This window comes from Vulpes vulpes, chromosome X (assembly GCF_048418805.1).
Source record: "Vulpes vulpes isolate BD-2025 chromosome X, VulVul3, whole genome shotgun sequence".
Classification (NCBI taxonomy): Eukaryota; Metazoa; Chordata; class Mammalia; order Carnivora; family Canidae; genus Vulpes; species Vulpes vulpes.
This window is the reverse complement of record NC_132796.1, coordinates 38284129-38303798: the sequence shown is the minus strand read 5'-3', so window position 1 is coordinate 38303798 and position 19670 is coordinate 38284129. Positions and strand designations below refer to the sequence as shown.

Sequence of the window (19670 nt, the reverse complement as noted above, 5' to 3'; positions counted from 1 at the left end):
TTCAGATGTTACTTTGCGGTAGATGTGTCAGGGGAGGCAGAATGGGAAGATAAATGTCATGGAAAGAAAACAAAGCAAAAAGAAAAAAAAGTTGCAAGACATAAAAGATCGAGGCTATCAGGACTGGGGTGTTTAGAAGTGTTCACTTTGTCCTAACCACTGAGTTATACCAGTGTTTGGGAGAAGTTTTGCTACCTTGGAATAGATGCTCAACAAATATTTTTATTTTTTTAAGGGTTTTATTTATTTATTCATGAGAGACGCAGAGAGACAGGAAGGCAGAAACATAGGCAGAGGGAGAAGCAGGCTCCCCCTGGGGAGCCCAATACAGAACTCAATCCCAGGACCCCGGGATCACGACCTGAGCTGAAGGCAGATGCTCAACCATCCAGGTGGCCCTCAATAAATATTTTTTAATGAAAAACTATTGAATCAATGAATGTAAGACTCAATGGGTATATGGGAGTGAAGGCAGTATTTGTGGAGTATCTAGAGAAATACAAAGGTGCAGGTATCAGTATGTCCCAAAGAAGAGGCATGTGTGAATGGCAGGGCAACAGATGGATGTGTGTGACAGACTCAGGAGTTAGATTTTTCAGACAGCTTTAATTTAACATATTTTGTTCTGTTACTCCCTTGAGAAGTCATTCATATTGGAGCTACTTTTCTGTTTGGAAAATATCCTCCTTGTCGAAGGCAGACACCTCTAGTGTGTGGAATGTGCTGTGACCCGGCAGTGGTCAGTGTGTGAGCTGTGCCATAATATAAGGGACACAACTTGGAATCAGAAGGTAGGAGTATCAGTTCTACAACTTGTCACATAGCTGGGATCACCAGAAACATTTATAAACACGTGAGGGAACTCTTTGCTGTGAAGGAAACTCAGCCAACACAAGAAAGAGAAGTAGCACCCCATGAACGTATAAGAGCAGAACTGTTGGTCAAGGACTCTAAGCATGTTTAAACTGATCAAAGGGATAAAGTTAAGCAAAATAAGTCAAAAGTACAAAACAGAATTCCATTTAAAAGAAAGAACATGGGGGATTCCTGGGTGGCTCAGCGGTTTAGTGCCTGCCTTCAGCCCAGGGCGTGATCCTGGAGTCCTGGGATCGAGTCCCACATCAGGCTTCCTGCTACATGGAGCCTGCTTCTCCCTCTGCCTGTGTCTCTGCCTCTCTCTCTCTCTCTCTCTGTGTCTCTCATTAATAAATAAATAAAATTGTAAAAAAAATAAAAGAACATATAGATTTAGAAAGAACAAATGAAACTTCCAGAAATAAAAAGTATACTTACTGAAGTTAAAATTTCAATGTATTCGTCATAATCACTTTAACGGGCACCTGGGTGGCTCAGTTGGTTATGATCTCAGGGTTGTGAGATTGAGCCCCACTTGGGCTCCTCACCCAGCATGGAGTGTCCTTGAGATTGTCTTTCCCTCTCCTTTTGCCCCTTCCACTGCTTGCATACCCTCTCTCACACACTCTCTCTCTTTCAAATAAATAAATAAATCTTTTAAAAATTTAATATTAGTTGGTAAAATGGAAGATGTTCAATTCTCTTAAAGAAATTGTAAGTATAAAAATAAATACTAGAAGATACAAGCCTTCCTAGATATCAAAAGTAATTTATTGATTACAATAGCAAAGAAAACATATCAGAAGTTACAAGACACAGTAAATATATATAATACACATGAAAACATGTGGTGATTACCATGTGTATAAATATACAATAATATAAAATATAAAATAATGTATCAGAATTGAGATAAAAATGTCTTATTAGTAAATGTGACTGGGTTTAACCACATACTAAAGGGAAAATATTCTTTTTTAAAGATTTTATTTATTCATGAGAGAGAGAGAGAGAGAGAGAGGGAGAGAGAGGAGAGAGAAAAAGAGGCAGAGAGGCAAAGACACAAGCAGAGGGAGAAGCAGGCTCCCTGCAGGAGCCTGATGTGGGACTTTTTTTTTTTTTAAAGATTTTATTTATTTATTCATGAGACAGAGAGAGAGAGAGAGAGAGAGAGAGAGAGAGGCAGAGACACAGGCAGAGGGAGAAGCAGGCTCCATGCAGGGAGCCCAACGTGGGACTCGATCCCAGGTCTTCAGAATCAGGCCCTGGGCTGAAGGCGGCGCTAAACCGCTGAGCCACCCCGGCTGCCGGGAAAATATTTTTATTGTGGTTCACAAAGTAACACTCACTTGTATGTGGTGTATAGAAGATACATCAAAATCAAAATGATTCGGACAGGCTAAAAATAAAGGCATGGGCAAATGGAAATAACAAGTACTCACTTGGAGCCTGTGCTCCTTGATACCAGACAAAGTAGAAGTCAGGCCAAAAAAAAAAAAAAAAAAAAACCATTATAAAAAAGGATACTTCATAATGCTAAAAGCCAATTTCACATTGTAGGTATTATAGCTATGAGAATCTATGCACTAAATAACCATGTTTGAAAAGCTGCAAGTACAGATGCAAGGAGATATGGATAGAGACACATTAGTAAGAGGAGACTAACATGCCACTCCTAGTGCAGAATAGATCAAGTGACAGAAATATAAATAAGGATATAGCAATAAACAATATAATCAGTATAATAGATCTTATTCATCTATACTGAACTTTAGGACCTAATAATAGAGAGTATTACTTTTCTTCTTGATTGTTTCTGGAATAGTCTCAAAAATTGATCAAATTTTAGGTTACAAAGAAAGCATCAATATGTTCTATACTATGAAAATATTATCATCAACATGTTCTTATCGCAGCGCAGTAAAACTAGAATTTTATTTCTAGCCACAAGTACAAAAAGCTGTAGTTATAAGTACAAAAATCAAAAAGCTCATCCAACTAGAAATTTAAAAATCTTGTATCAAACAACTGTTGGGTGAAAGGAAAAATAAGCTCAAATTACAAATATAGAAAGAAAACCCAAAACTCTCAAACAAACAAGTAATGAAGACACTACGTATCAGAGTCTAATGGATACATTTAAAGTAGAGATCAGAGGAAAACTTAGAGCCCTAAACAGTAACATCAATAAAAATAAAAGAATAAAAATGAGTGAATCATATCAATCTAAAACACCTGAGAAAGAACAACAAATGAACCAAAAGAAAACACAAGGAAGAAAACAATAAAGGTAAGAGCTGAAAAATAAGGAAGATTAGGAAGAGAAAGCAGTAGGGTCACATTTATCTATCTATCTATCTATCTATCTATCTATCTATCTATCTATCTAGATATCTATTTATCAGAGGCTCCACATCCAATCTGGGGCTTGAACACACAACCCTGAGATCAGGAGCTGCATGTTTTCCCAACTGAGCCAGCGAGGTACTCTAAAAGCAGTAGATCAAAGTAATAAATAAAATTTTTGGTTCTTTGGAAAAAGTAACAAAACATGTCACTGCTAGTGAAATTAATCAAGAGAAAAAGTGGCAAAAACAACTTCAAAAGAAGAAAGAGAAAGAAGAAATAGACTAGAATGGCTGCCTTTGGCCCATGGCGTGATCATGGAGTCCCAGGATCGAGTCCCACGTTGGGCTCCCGGCATGGAGCCTGCTTCTCCCTCCTCCTGTGTCTCTGCCTCTCTCTCTCTCTTTCTATCATAAATAAATAAATAAATAAATAAATAAATAAATAAATAAATCTTAAAAAAAAAAGAAATAGACAAGAATGGAGCAAGCAACTTAATGAGGAATAGGAATGGAACTGGAAACAGAATGAACCAAACTGTCTTTCAAGTAAGTAACATAAGTAACATCAGCATTCTAAATAAACAGCAGGGGGAGGAGATGAAGGATTATCAAGCCTAAATCTTATTGGAACAGAATTTTGGCTAAATCCAGGAAAGTTAAAGAAAAAAAAATCCTAAAAACAGATGTTGAATTTTAGCTAATAGGTTTGTTTTTTTCACAATGACATCAGTTAGATATTCCGAAACTCCTTTTGAGGTCTTTTAGTATGAGCAAATAAGTAAACATTTTGAGGGTAATTGGAATCAGGTTTCTGACTGTGTGAGATAATCCTTACAGATATGGAAAGGGGAACTCCAGCATAAACTCTATTGCATTGATTGGAATTGGATGTATCAGTATAAATTCATGGGTTTTATTTTTTAATTTGTATTTATTAGTGAGAGACACCCAGAGGGAGGCAGAGACATAGGCAGAGGGGGAAGCAGCCTCCCTGCAAGGAGCCTGATTCGGGACTTGATCCCAGAACCCCGAGAGATCACAACCTGAGTTGAAGGCAGACACTCAACCACTGAGCCACCCAGGTGCCCCATTGATGGGTTTTAATACATCTTTTTATCGGAAACATCTCATGGAACATCCTTCTTTGCCAGTGTCAAGATAACTTAAAATTTGCAATTTTGGGTAATAATTTGGAGGTTCTTTATTTGCATGTCAAAATGTTAATGCAGGATTGCTAAAATTGGAACTGATAGTTCATGTGTATATGAGAGATTAATTTTCTTTGACTATATAATTTCTGTCTGTGATTTATCTTAGTTTATTGGGAGATACTCTGCTTTTAAAACACTTCAACTTTTTCATATTCTTATTTTAATTTCTGTATCAACTATGACTCTTCCAAACACTGCCAAAGATACTCCATGGCTATTGTTTATTAAATTAAATGTTATTTGTCTTAAATATATATATACATACATTTTTTTTATCTATCAACAGAAATGGAAAGAAGTATAGCTAAATGTGCATATCTATATCTACCTATATTTATAGATATCTCGAATATCTTGTAGTGACAGAGCACAAAGAAGTACTTGAAAAATGATGGTGATGTAAGAACAAGTTAGGGGCAGATGGGGCTAGGCAGGGAAAGATAAGGGAAAGGCCGAGAGTCAGGCCCCCAGAAATCTGTGGCTTCCCCTAAACCCCAATGACACCAAAAGGCCCAGAGTCAGACTCCTACCCATCCCAAGAAAACAGAGATAAGACAGTGAAAACAGAGAAAAATAATAAATCTGGCTCCTTAGCTCCAAAATGTTAGGGAGTATCTCCCTTTAATGGCCACTAAGTAATAACAGAAACTCATCAGACCACAAGGAAATACATCATTAAGGTGTTATCAATAGTCCCTGCTCAAACCAAGGCTGAACAGGAACCTCAAGGCCAGGGGATCCCTGGGTGGCTCAGTGGTTTGGCGCCTGCCTTCTGCCCAGGGTGTGAACCTGGAGACCCGGGATCGTGTCCACGTCAGCCTCCCTGCATGGAGCCTGCTTCTCCCTCTGCCTGTGTCTCTGTCTCTCTTTGTCTCTCATGAATTAATGCATAAATAAAATCTTAAAAAAAAAATCTCAAGGCTATGGACTCCCTGGTTAGGTTCTCAATAAAAGACTGCCACTGAAAGCCCTCAGTCGCATCTCTCACTTCTTTTTTTTTTTTAAAGATTTATTTTTATTTATGATAGACCGGGGCTGCCCTGATGCTGGTAGTTTAATGAAGAACTTGGTATTTACATAGTTGAAAGTATCTCACAAAATTATCATTTGGGAAGGAAGAATAGTAACTACAGTGGAGAGACTTGGCATATACCACCGTAACCAAGTGATCACAATTAACCTCACCATTGATGGTTAAAATACTCATTATGTACCTGCTCTTTTGATGAATGAGAAGAACACAGCGTTTCTCTCTCTTTTAAGATTTTATTTGACAGAAAGTGAGAGAGAGAGAGAGAAGGAGCCAGGAGAGAGCACAAGCAGAGGGGAGGGGCAGAGGCAGAACTTTCTTAACTGGTTCAACAATTCTGGAAATTGTTTAGCAAGATCTAGTGAAGTTGGAGGTGTGAACAATTCCACATTTAAACATGTTTGATAATCTCCAAACGGGCAGCCTGGGTGGCTCAGCGGTTTAGTGCTGCCTTCAGCCAGGGCGTGATTGTGGGGTCCTGGAATCGAGTCCCACATCAGGCTCCCTGCATGGAGCCTGCTTCTCCTTCTGCCTGTGTCTCTGCGCCCCCCGCCCTCTGTATCTCTCATGAATAAATAAATAAAATCTTAAAAAAAAAAAAGATAATCTCCAAAAGAACAGGAGAGGGTTGTTCATTGCAGCTAGTTCGTTTTACTAGGTCATTGATAACGGGTGAAAAATTGGAAGCAACTTAATTAACAGATGACAACAGATGACAACAGATGGATCAATAGTTTGTGGCATAATCATACAATGCATTTAAAATGAATAAAATATATCCACACGTGTTAACATGTAGAAATCTCAAAAAAATCTTAGGTGCTGGTCAAGGCCGGTAGCAGAAATTTATAGTGTAAAATTTATAAACAGAACAATAATGTCTGTTGTAACAAAGAAAACAATGACATGTGTTGTGAAAATTAGTAAAGGGAAACCTCACTAAAGTGGCATTGGGAGGCTGGAAGAGAGAGGTGGTACCACTGGATGTCAATTACAGGAAGAATTGTCAATTACAGACCCTGCCAGAAGAAGTCTCAGCAGAAAGAATGATCAATTACAGGCTCCAACAGGGAAAAGATACACATTGCATCTCCTGCAAGAAATCAACTACCTCTGCAACTCAGCCACTGAGAAACCCTAAGCGCCCTGAGCTCTTGTTTTTCTGCAATGGCCTTTTTGTGCAGAACAACCCCTCCCAACTGCTTCCTTCTTCCCCATAAAGTTAACATCTCTCTCCTTTGTTAGACTCGCGGTTTTGCCATAGCCAGAATGTTCCAAAGTGCAATTTTCTGTGGATCCCGAGTAAACCCGCTCTCGGTGATAAAGTAACTGCTTTATTTTTAAGTTTAACATTGTGAGTAAAAAAGGAGATGGAGTTCCTGCCCTGGAATAATGTGGTACTTGAAGAAAGTCAAGTGGGCATGATTACAATGATTACAGTGCAGTACCACTGAAAGCCATAATGAGACAGCCCTTAATACACTGGAGAAGGTGAAGGAACATTTTTCAGAAATGGCAAAGCCTTTTATGCCTCTTTCCCACATGGAACCAAGTCCTTAAAAATAAGAAGGGGTTACCCAGGTGAAAGGGAGGAAGAGTGTTTCTAGCAGATAGTGACATTTGCAAAATCCACGGGGAGAAACCGCAGAGCCCAGTTTGGAAACTACCAGTAGTTTCTCAGAACTGGAGGTGGGTAAAGAAAGCGATACCAAGAATTGGTAGGCAACCCCGGACATAGGTTCTGATGGCACTAAGGAATCTGACTGCCCTTTAAAGGCTGTGGGAAGGGGCAGCCCGGGTGGCTCAGCGGTTTAGCGCTGCCTTCAGCTCACAGCGGTGATCCTGGAGACCCGGGTTCGAGTCCCACGTCGGGCTCCCTGCATGGAGCCTGCTTCTCCCTGTGTCTCCGCCTCTCTCTGTGTCTCTCATGAATAAAATCATCAAAAAAAAAAAAAAAAAGGCTGTGGGAAGGGTAGGAGACTGTTGAAGCAGGAGAGTAACAGGTGCATCACCGATTATAAATAAGAAGATGGCTCGGGAGGGAAGATCAGTTAGTTGAGTGGTTTGTTATCTTTCTTTCTCTTTCTTCTTTCTGTTGTGTGTGGTTTTTTAAAGATTTATTTATTTTATGATAGACATAGAGAGAAAGAGAGAGAGAGGCAGAGACTCAGGAGGAGGGAGAAGCAGGCTCCATGCCGGGAGCCCGACGCGGGTCTCGATCCCAGGACTCCAGGATTGCGCCCTGGGCCAAAGGCAGGCGCCAAATCGCTGAGTCACCCAGGGAACCCCTCTGTGGTGGTTTTAAAGAAAACCAGGCAGGAAATAATGGGGCCTCAACTGAGCCAGAGGAGGTGGTGGCTGAGAGATACCAATGTGTCCACCTAGGACTCAGGGAGGGATTGGCTGTAGGTGCAGGGAGAGGATTCCAGGAAGCTCCTGGCCTGGGCATCTTGGATGCATGATGGAATGAAAGGGGTTGCATTTTGTGCCACTGACTCCTGCCCATGGCCTCCCTGATTAGACCAGGAACGAGCCCCTCACAAATGTTTATAAAGTTGAAGTATAAAAATGTACAGAGGAAGGGCTGGGGACGCTGGTTAGACCGAATGGGTTTTCACAGGGTGGGGGTGGGGACGTGTGGTTTTGGATTCATCTCCAACGTTTTAACTACAAAATAAAAGCTGAGGTAAATGTAGCAGTAGGCGAGGTTTCATTTCTGAGAGCACACGAATGTCACATTGTTTTCTGCACTTGCAGTTTTGGAACTAAATGTAAAAGGCAAATGGCCAAAGAATATGGTTAGAAGCAGAGGAGCTTGAGCTCTATAAAGGGGTTAAACCAGAAAGCGGCGGGGGCGGGGAGCGGTGCGGTTGTCAGTCTTTGTGTGCACGGCGGGTGTGCAGAGCGGAGCCTCCGGAGACCTGCACCCGGCTGGGTGGGTGAGGCTGGGCGGGAGGAGGGGCGCGCGGGGAGCTTCCAGCCTGGCCCCGCCCCCGGCCCCCCGGCCCCGCCCCCTCCGGCCCGCCGCAGCTCCTCCTACTTCCGTGACGCCGCCTCCCGTTTCTAGGTAACCTGGAGGGGGGTTAAACAACGCGGCCGCAAGGCGGGCGCTGCTTGTGGGTCTTCTTCTCCGCCCTTGACCCTCGGACGCTGAGAGCCATGGCCCTGCCGCTGCTGCCTGGCAACAGCTTCAACCGCAACGTGAGTAGCTAGGGCGCCCGAGGTCAGAGGTGCTGGCCAGAATCTGGGGTCCGGCCGTGGCCACGTCCCCCGACCATACTCGGGCATCCTGTTGCTTCACCTCCTGTGCATTGGGAACAACTTGGACCAAACTTTGTGGGCCAGTGAAACCCTTACTCTCTGTCTCCCCTTTCCCTGTTTCTCCAACTGCACCTCCTGCCTTAGCTACATTAGATAATGTAAGTAGCCTTTAGTAGGTGGCAGGACCTGGAAAGGCAGCCAGCGGTAGTGACGCTGATAGCAATCATTGTTGAGCGTGTAAGGTGTGCCAGGTGCTGTGTTGTAGTCGCCTTACCCTGCATTTGCTGCTTAGGTACTATTTCTATTCCCATTTTAGAGTTGAGGAAACTGAGGCACGGAGCGATGAGTCACTCCCTCACTGGTCAGAGCTACACAGCTTCTGTGTGAAATGGGGTTTCTTCCAGGCAACCTGTCTCCACAGCCCAGGTGCCCAGTCATTGTCCTTCATACATAGTATGAAAGAGAAATGTAGTTACTGTTACCAAAGCGAAGAAACCTGGCGCTCTCGAAGCTGCAGGAGGCAGATAGGGAAGGATTCCACCAGCCCCGAAAGTTTGATCCTAAACTTCCTAGGGCGAAGTGTCCGAACTTGGGAGTTTTTTTTCTTCGTTGAGGCTTGGAGGCGTTCGTTTCAAAACAAGATGAAAGCACAAAACACACCACCCGACGACGCCAAAAACCCAGAGCACGAGAGAATTTTGCCAATAACAAGTAGCCCCTTATTTAAACACCAGCCGAAAAGCGATTTGTGCTTTTCTTTACAGTGGTCTTCACTCTACTTGGGTTTGCCAGTTTCGGCTCCGGGAAGAAGGCCGGTGATACACTGGTGGGATTTAACTAGAGGGAAGCCCTCGACGTGTTTGTGCGATCGTCGGGTACATTTAGAAAGCAGGAAGCGGATTGAATGAAGCATTTGACTTTGTGGATTCAAAAGTGTTCCCAAGTTGTTGGCCCAAAAGTCCCGATTTCCTCTGTAGCTTTAGGCCGCTGGATTCCGACCTCCACGGAGCAGCTGGCCGGACCGAGTTGCTTTGCTGAACACTGGTTTGTGCATTTTTCAGCTCATGGGTTAGAGGCGGGCCTTCCAGCCTAGCATTGCCCCTTGCTAAGATTAAGGCAGCCACACAAATAAGAAAGACCCCAGAGAGGCATAGGACGTGAACAAAGATTCCAGAAGTAACGAAGTATGCTACATAAGAGTAATTTTGAGAAAAATCGAAAGTATAGCCCGCAGCTTTCGGCCCAAACACTTCAGATTTACTGATGTCTGCCTCCTGCAGAAGTACCACAGCTCCCACATGCAGTGATTAAGAGCAGGAAGGAAAAGCAGTGCTTTGATGAGATCTTTACAATTTGCAAAGCTGTACATAGTATACCTTTTTTTTTTATTGTGAAGTACACATGTGCAGAAAAATGCATAATGGATGATCACAAAATGAACATCAAGAAACACACTCCAAAAACATCTCCCTTGTCTGGGGTTGCCAGGTTTAGCAAATAAAAATATATGTCCCAAATACTGCATGGGGACCTACTTACACTAAAAGATTATTTGTTGTTGTTCTCAAATTCAAATTTAACTGAACATCTTGGTATATTATGTGGCAACCCTGCCTATCACTCTTCCCCCCTCTGCTCCTGTCCAGAGTTAACTACACCGTTGAGGTTTTGCTTGCTTTTGAACTTTGTGCCCATGTAAATGTCTGGTGTTCTTTTGTGACTGGCTTCTGTTTAGCTCAGTATTATATTTGTGAGATTTGTCCTTGTGGCTGTCTGCAGAGGTAGTTTGTGCATTTTCCTTGCTCTGTAGTATTCCATTGCATGAGTCTGACATTTATATATGCTTGTTTGGGGTTATTAAGAATAGTTTGCTGTGACTATGCTTGTTTATGTCTGCTGGTGGAATTGCTCGATCATAGCGTTTTTATACATTCAGCTTTAGTAGACACTATCAAAGTGCTTATACCAGTTTAAATCCCCAGCAGCATGTTATAGGTTCCTGTCGCTGTGCATCCTAAGAGTTGATAAGGTTGGTCTTTTAAATTGTAGTTCTTTTGATCAGCGAGTATAGTGAAACTCTAGTTTCAATCTGTGCTTACCTGATCTTGAGCATGATTTACACATTCATCGATCACTTGGATATTCTCTTTTGTGTAGTAATTGTTGGTCTCTTGTCTACTCTTTTCTACTGGGTTATCTGCCTTTTTTTACTTAGTGATATGTGGGAATTCTAAATAGATTTTGGATATAACTCTTCTGTCTGGCATCTGTGTTGGTAAATATCTTCTAGTCTGTGACTGGCCTTTTTACTTTCTTAATGGTGTTTTTGATGAGTAATTGTTCTTTTAGATTAGTGGATTTTTTATTCCTTTTTAAGAAATTGGTCCTTAACACCAAGTTCATGATGATATTTTTCTGTTATCTTCTGGAAATTTTGTTATTTTTATCTCTCACATTTAGGTTTCTAATCTAGTATAAATTTGTGTGTGTGTATGAAAAGAAGTAGGGGTCAGGTTATATTTTTTCCCCATATGGATATTCAGTTGACCCAGAAGCATTTTTTAAAGAACACAATTTAGCTGAGTAAATTTTAAAGATCCCACTGGCTTTATGCCACAGTTCATGAATTGACAGCATCTAGTTTAGCGGAAAAGAGCTCTGGACAGTTCTTACAGCAAGACATTTTATAGGCATGGGGGGCATTATACTAGGCAAAAAGAAAAATCAAATTGGATTGATCACTGTAAGGTTACTTTCCTTATGGGATATGGCAGGGGCTTTTTAGGCAGTTTACCTAACTACTGCTGATCAGGCAATTCATGATTGGCGATTCATGATTGGGACAGCCAAAACTCTTAAGTTTCAGTTTGTGATACGGGGCTTAGCATGATCAACTGCATTTAGAGCCTGTTGTCTTCTCTCTAACACATTTTTAGAAAAGACCGCCCTTTCTCTACCACTCTGCAGAGCTGCTACCTTTGTCGTAAGTCGAGTATCCAAATAGACGTGGGTCTGCTTCTAGATTTGTGTATTTATTTATTTATTTATTTATTTATTTATATTTTATTTATTCCTGAGAGACAGAGGTGGAAACCTTGGCAGAGGGAGAAGCAGGCTCCCTGCAGGGAGCCTGATGTGGGACTTGATCCTAGGACCCGGGGATCATGACCTGAGCCAAAGGGTAGATGCTTAACCACTGAGCCACCCAGGTGCACCTTGTGACTGTATTTAAAAATATTTATTTACTTTATGCCTCAGACCAGTAGGAGTGTGTGTGTGCATGCGTGAGTGTGTGTATGAATTAGGGAATGACAGTATACTTGTTAGATACCTCGGGCTGTCATTTAACTAGTATTTATATATTGAGTGTCCTTGTATGTGTCTAAATCAGCTGCATTTAGAAAATTTTGTGGCACTAACTTTGGTACTGTGTTGCCAAAAAATTAATATTCTTTTAAAACCTTGTACTTAGTTAAAAGTGTGTTCTCTGGTGCACAGAGTAGTCAAAGTCAGTAGAGCCAAATCTGGCTTTTTTTTTTAATTACCCTCCCCCCACTACCTCCCGCTATTAGAGAACCTTGCTTGCTGAATTAAATTATCAAGTGAAAAACCTTGGCCTCCTGGAGATAGCATAATTACTGGCTGTTTGGGTTTAAAATTATAACACAAACTAACTTTTACTGCTTTTCTTAGAAATTAAAAAGGAACTGGTTTCTCCCTTAATTAGCTGCTGGTAGTCCATCATGAGCAATAGATTGATTTCTGCCCACAGCTAGGTGATGTGCAGCCTATACTTCTAGCTCTGAAATACAAGAAGTATTGTGCTTTCTAAAATATTAGCATTTGTACCAATGATGACATTAAATTATGTTGATGTGAATTAATTGAAAACCTTAGGGAAAAAGGTCACAGCTAAATTCCATACACATGGTATCTTTTTCCAACAATTTACATGCTGGATTTATTTTGAGCTTAAAGAATCTGAGGCATATTGTCAAATATAATAGGATATTAAAGTTAAAAGGGACATTTCTAGCCAAAGCTGAAAATCTTTTCTACAGCATTTTGGACAGATGGTTGTGTAGCTGGTCCTGAATGCCCCTGATGAATAATGAGTACACTTTGTTATTTATGCCTTGCCACCATCTTATGAGGGCTTGTTGTAAATAGTCCATCTTTAATTTATAGTGAAGCAACTGTTTCCTTAAGAAAAAACATTATTTGAATTCACAGCAGTAGGATAAAACAGAAATTCAGAACCTCTCTGCCTCTCTTACAAAAGAGTGTGGGCAATATCTTGACATTTATTTTTATCTAGACCAGTATAAGCCTCCTTACTAATATATAAAGAAATAACATTCTTTGGGAAATTTACCAGCAATTTAAATGATAAACAGCTGAAGGACATACTATGAGTAATACATAGGTGACATATTGACTTCATCAGGCAATGGTGGATAAATCAATTTAAATTTAGTTCAGTGACAAAGATAATGGTAAAACAATCACTTTATTCACAGGTTAGAGGTTTTTCCCAATCTTAAAATTCTGCTTACAGATTCTTGGTTATGTCCGTAGTGGTTAATTCCATTGCCTTAAAATAACCTGCATTAGGTGCAAACCCCTCAACCCGACACCCGAGTCCATTAGAGTTTGCGAGTCACTGTAGGAGATCAATTTAATGAATCATGGCCAGAATTAAAAAAAAAAAAAAAGTAAGAAACAAGATGGACTAGAAAAGAATAAAAAAATCAGAGTAATGTATGATGGCATGGGAACGGTAAGTGTTCTTCCACGAACTTTTGTTTCTGTCACCTGTGCATGTGAACTGGGTTGCGGTAAAACCTGTTTGTTATCGTGGTTGCAGAGTGTGAAACACGTTCTCATTAGAGTTGTCTCCACCAGTTCGTGCCTCGGTTTTAAATTCAGAACTTTAGTTTCCTCCCAGGCCAGATCTCCTCTCTTACCCTTCCAGCAGTCTCAACCGATCCTAGTAAGGTGTTTTTTTTTTTTTTTTTTTGTTTTTTTTTTTTGGTTGCTGTAAAATTCACAACATAAAATATACCACTAGCCGTTTCAAAGTGTACCATTTGGTGGCATTTGGTACCTCCACAGTGTTTTGCAACCATCATGTCTCGAAATAGTTTGGAGACCTTGATTGTCTTCATCCCAAGTCTCAATCTTTTTATCCCAGAGGGACCTTTGAAATGCTTTTCAGCTCTTGGGGACCTCCTGTGTACAAGTGATTTCTACAGCCCATGGTACATTAGCATGATCCATGAGCTGTAGATGTAATGATCCAGTAAGAATTGTCTCTTCTGAGTAAAGACTAATAGGTTTCTGTGGATTTGTTAATTTTGCTTACCTGTTCTGTGTGGTTTTCCTTTCCTGTAAAGGATATCAACTTGGGAAGAGGGATTGGGGGGGGGGGGCAGCGAGTTGTGCATAGTTTTTTTCCCCTTACTATAAAATTTCCTACTTGATTTTTCCCCCCCTTTTCTTCTTATCCAAGTAGGCCTAAAAATCCTCTCATAGTTTCTACTATTGAGGGCCCTAGTAAGGTATGAAACATGGTATGTGGTATGAGCAAAAGGAGTTTTCACCCCTATTTAAAACTAAAAATGATTTTTAGCTAGTTTTTCTTGAAAAACAAAGAGGCAATCAAGCTTAGCTTACCTTTCTTTCCTTTTTATACATTTAAAAAATTCATAAGGCAGCAGAATGCAATTCTGTTCAATAAATGTTTTAATCTAAGATGGGATTTACTTTTATAAAGTAGGCTCAGGTGATTTCATTTAAATAAAAGGTAAATTCATTTTAATTGATGCTGTTTACAACATGAAAATACATTGGCAATGTTAAATAAGTTACTAAAACCATGTGGCAAAGCGATACGAATAAAAATATAGCCTAAGACTTAATTTTTCTTTTTTTATGTATATTTTTTATTGGAGTTCAATTTACCAACATATAGCATAACACCCAGTGCTCATCACCCAGTCACCTCAACCCCCCTCCCCCACCTCCCTTTCCACTAGCCCTTGTTCGTTTCCCAGAGTTAGGTGTCTCTCATGTTCTGTCTCCCTCTCTGATTTTTCCCACTCATTTTCTCTCCTTTCCCCTATAATCCCTTTCACTATTTTTTATATTCCCCGTATGAGTGAAACCATATAATGTCCTTCTCCAATTGACTTACTTCACTCAACATAATATCCTCCAGTTCCATCCACGTCAAAGCAAATGGTGGGTATTCATAGTTTCTAATGGCTGAGGAATATTCCATTGTATACATAGACCACAGCTTCTTTATCCATTCATCTTTCGATGGACACCGAGGCTCCTTCCACAGTTTGGCTATTGTGGACATTGCTGTTCTAAACATTGGGGTGCAGGTGTTCTGGTGTTTCACTGCATAAGACTTAATTTCATATGAGACTTAAAAGTTAAGCTTTATGGGGTGTCAGGGTGGCTTAGTAGGTTCAGCATCTGACTCTTGGTTTCCGCTCAGGCCATGACCTCATGGGTGGTGAGATGGAGCCCTGTGTGGGGCTCTGTGCTCAGTGAGGAGTCTCAATACCCAGTTAAATTCATTCATTTCATTTTGCTTTTGCTTTTTTCTCTTCTTTAAAAAAATTTTTAACTTAAAAGTTAAGATTTTTATTTTATTTGAGATAGAGAACTCTAGAGAGGGAAGTGCAGGGAGGAGGATGCAGGCGGAAGAAACAGACTCCTTGCTGAGCAGGGACCCCATGTAGGACTTGATCCCAGGACCCCGAGATCAGATGCTTAACGTTTGGGATTAGCAATGGAATATTATGTCATTTTCAAAGTATGAATGGCAGCTTCAAGAAGTGGCTCAGTCTGAAATAACGGGATTTCAAGGACATTTCAATAGTTACTGGAAACAAATAACAAAATACTTTATTATTATTATTATTTTTAAAGATTTTATTTATTCGAGAGAGAGAGGGGGGGAGAGAGAGGGAGAGGGAGGCAGAGACACAGGCAGAGGGAGCAGCAGGCTCCATGCAGGGAGCCTGACGTAGGACTCGATCCTGGGTCTCCAGGGTCACACCCTGGGCTGAAGGCGGCGCTAAACGGCTGGGCCACCCGGGCTGCCCAGCAAAATACTTTAAATCAAAATCATCCCATGATGTGGCACCAATAGACACTTATTTCTGTCCTGTGATTCCTCACCACCAACTCCTTTCCTTGGCTGTTTATTTTCTAACAATTTTATTGAGGTATAACTTATACATCATAAAGTTCACCCATTTACAGTACACAATTCAGCGGAGTTTACTATAGTTACAAAGATGTGCAACTACGATCTAACTTTAGAACACTTTCATCATCCCAAAAAGAAGCCTCATACCCCATTAGCAATCACTCCTCATTTCATTGCCTCCCCAATATGGGTCTAGGCAACCATCATCTACTTTCCATGTCTCTAGATTTGCCTGTTCTGCACGTTTCACACAAATGGGCTTATACACTGTGCAGTCTTTTATATATTGTTTTTTAGTACCTTCTTGAAGTTTGTCCATGTAGCATGAGCCAAAGGCAGATGTTTAATGGACTGAGCTACACAGGTCCCCTAATTTAAAATTTAGGTAGTTAACATGCAGGGCAATATTGGTTTCTTGAGTGGAATTCAGTGATTCATCACATATATCTTTTAGAACTTCTATTATAGTATAAAAATAAAACACGTTATGTGGTTTCAAAGTCAAATTTACAAAGTGAGGTGCATTCAGATAAGTATAGCTTTTATCCCTATCCTTCAATCTTGTTATCTCTCCCCCTTTCTTCTATAAGTAGCTTAACCCCAAACTTTTTTTTATCTTTTCTTTTTCTGGTTCTGAAACAGCTAATGTTAAAATGTTTTCACATGATCTCTTATTAAACAAATGGCAGCATACTCCAGACATTCTCTTATATCTTCCATTTTTTCTTGTAACAGCGTATCTTGGAGATCTCTTCATTGTAGTGTACAGTTTTCCTCATGCCTTTGAATGTGTGATCACAGCTCCATAGTACTCCATTGTGTGGATATACCATAGTTTGTTCAACCCATCCCCCTTTGATATATAGTTGTGTTATTTCCTTTTTTTTTTTTAAAGATTTTATTTATTTATTAGACACACACACACACACACACACACACAGAGGCAGAGACACAGGCAGAGGGAGAAGCAGGCTCCATACAGGGAGCCCGATGTGGGATTCGATCCCGGGTCTCCAGGATCACGCCCTGGGCCGAAGACGGCACTAAACCGCTGAGCCACCGGGGCTGCCCTACTTGTGTTACTTCCATTCTTTTGTTCTTACAGATATTGCTGCAACAGATAGCCAAAGTTGTGCTTCAGAAGAAACCATTGAAAAAGTAAAAAGGCAGCCTATGGTATGGGAGACGATATCTGCAAAGCGTATTATCTGATGAGGGAGTTATATCCAGTATATATAAAAGTGAGCAAAGGATCTGAATAGACATTACTCCAGAAAACCTTTACAGATAGCCACAAACACATGAAAAGATGCTCATGTCATTATTTGTTAGGAAAGTGCAAATCAAAACTCTATAGTCCATAGGATGGCTGTAATAAAAACAAAACAAAACAAAAAAACCAGTAACAGGGGCACCTGGGTGCCATGTGTGTTCATTCCTTTATTGATTCAACAACTATTTCCTGAGCACCTCCCGGTGCCTGTGCCTGTTCCAGCTTTGGGGCGGAGCAGTGAGCCACAGCAGACACGAGTCTCTGCTCTCCTGGGAGCTTACATTCTCATAGGCGAAAATAGGGTAAACTCACAAACCAGATGCTAAGCAAAATAAATAAAATCACATGGAACGTCTGGGTGGCTCAGTGGTTGAGTGTCTGCCTTTGGCTCAGGGCGTGATCTCGGAGTCCTAGGATTCAGTCCCACATAGGGCTCCCTTTTGGGAGCCTGATTCTCCCCTCTGCCTATATCTCTGCCTCTCTCTCTGGATCTCTCATGAATAAATAAATGAAATCTTAAAAGAAAATAACAGGTGTTGGCAAGGATATGGAGAAATTGGATCCCTCATGCATCACTGGTAGGGATATTAAACAGTGCTGCTATGGAAAGTTTGCAGGTTTACAAAAGTTTAAATGTAGAGTTACTATATGATGCAGCACCCCCAGGTATATACCCAAGGGAAAACATACATCCACAAAAAAACACAAATGTGAATGTTTTTAACAACATTATTCATATTAGCTGAAAAATAGAAAAAAACCAAAATGTCCATCAACTGATGAATGGATAAATAAAATGTAGTATATCCATATAATGGAATATTATTTGGCCATAAAAATACTGATACATGGGGCACCTAGGTGGCTCAGTTGGTTAGGCTTCTGCCCTCAGCTCAGGTCATGATCTCAGGGTCCTGGGTTCAAGTCCTTCATCAGGCTTCCTGCTCAGCAGGGGAGTCTGCTTCTCCCTCTCCCTCTATCCCTGCTTGTTCTTGGTCACTTGCTTGCTCACTTGCTTGTGGGCTCTCTCTCTGAAATCTTTTTTTTTTTTTTTTTAATTTTTTATTTATTTATGATAGTCACAGAGAGAGAGAGAGAGAGGCAGAGACACAGGCAGAGGAAGAAGCAGGCTCCATGCACCGGGAGCCTGATGTGGGATTCGATCCCGGGTCTCCAGGATTGCGCCCTGGGCCAAAGGCAGGCGCCAAACCACTGCGCCACCCAGGGATCCCCTCTCTCTGAAATCTTAAAGTGATACATGCTACAAAATGGACGGACTTCCAAAAGATACTAAAAACAATATATAAAAGACTGCACAGTGTATGAGCCCATTTGTGTGAAACGTGCAGAACAGGCAAATCTAGAGACATGGAAAGTAGATGATGGTTGCCTAGACCCATATTGGGGAGGCAATGAAATGAGGAGTGATTGCTAATGGGGTATGAGGCTTCTTTTTGGGATGATGAAAGTGTTCTAAAGTTAGATCGTAGTTGCACATCTTTGTAACTATAGTAAACTCCGCTGAATTGTGTACTGTAAATGGGTGAACTTTATGATGTATAAGTTATACCTCAATAAAATTGTTAGAAAATAAACAGCCAAAGAAAGGAGTTGGTGGGGGATCCCTGGGTGGCTCAGAGGTTTAGTGCCTGCCTTGGCCCAGGGCGTGGTCCTGGAGTCCCAGGGTTGAGTCCCGCGTTGGGCTCCTGACATGGAGCCTGCTTCTCCCTCCTCCTGTGTCTCTGCCTCTCTCTCTCTATGTCTATCATAAATAAATCAATCAATCTTTAAAAAAAAAGGAGTTGGTGGTGAGGAATCACAGGACAGAAATAAGTGTCTATTGGTGCCACATCATGGGATGATTTTGATTTAAAGTATTTTGTTATTTGTTTCCAGTAACTATTGAAATGTCCTTGAAATCCCATTATTTCAGACTGGGCCACTTATTAAAGCTGCCATTCATACTTTGGAAATATTCTATTGCTATCCCAGATGTTAATTTGGGGTTCAGAAATTAGAGTCCCTTGCCTATTTGGGGATCAAACACCTAACTTTGGTTGCTTTTGTAATCTGTCCTAAATTTTATAGCTATGTCATGTAGGATAGACTTTTGGCTTTAAGTAACAGAATACCTGACTAATGGTGGCTTAAGCCAAATTAATTTTCTCATCAGAAGAACTGTAGAGGTGTGGCAGTTTCAGGTTTAGGCAGTGGCTGATGAATGTCATAAAGGACTCAAACTCTTTTGATATCTCCATTCTGCCATCATTAGAATGTTGGATTTTCATCCTTAGGTCTGTGGCCTCATGGTTGCAAGGTGGTTGCCTCAGTTCCAGTCATCACAACGTCTCATAACCATGTTCAAGACGAGTAGAAAGGAGGGGGGGAGAAGGCTTTTGTATGAGAAGGTGAAGTGTTTTTCAGCACCGCCAGATTTCCCTCTTACATCTTATTGGTTAAAGTT

General features: G+C 40.9%; 1 protein-coding gene across 2 annotated transcripts in view; it reads left to right on the top strand.

Annotated features, from left to right (window-relative positions):
• Nucleotides 1-8496: 8496 nt before the first annotated feature.
• EFHC2 (EF-hand domain containing 2) overlaps nt 8497-19670 on the top strand; it is a 203199-nt gene continuing 192025 nt past the window's right edge. For both annotated transcript variants that reach the window (XM_072744937.1, XM_026012247.2), the window contains exon 1: nt 8497-8645. In XM_072744937.1, coding sequence (XP_072601038.1) covers nt 8604-8645 — 42 coding nt within the window. In that variant the 5' untranslated portion in view covers nt 8497-8603. The remainder of the gene's footprint in view (nt 8646-19670) is intronic.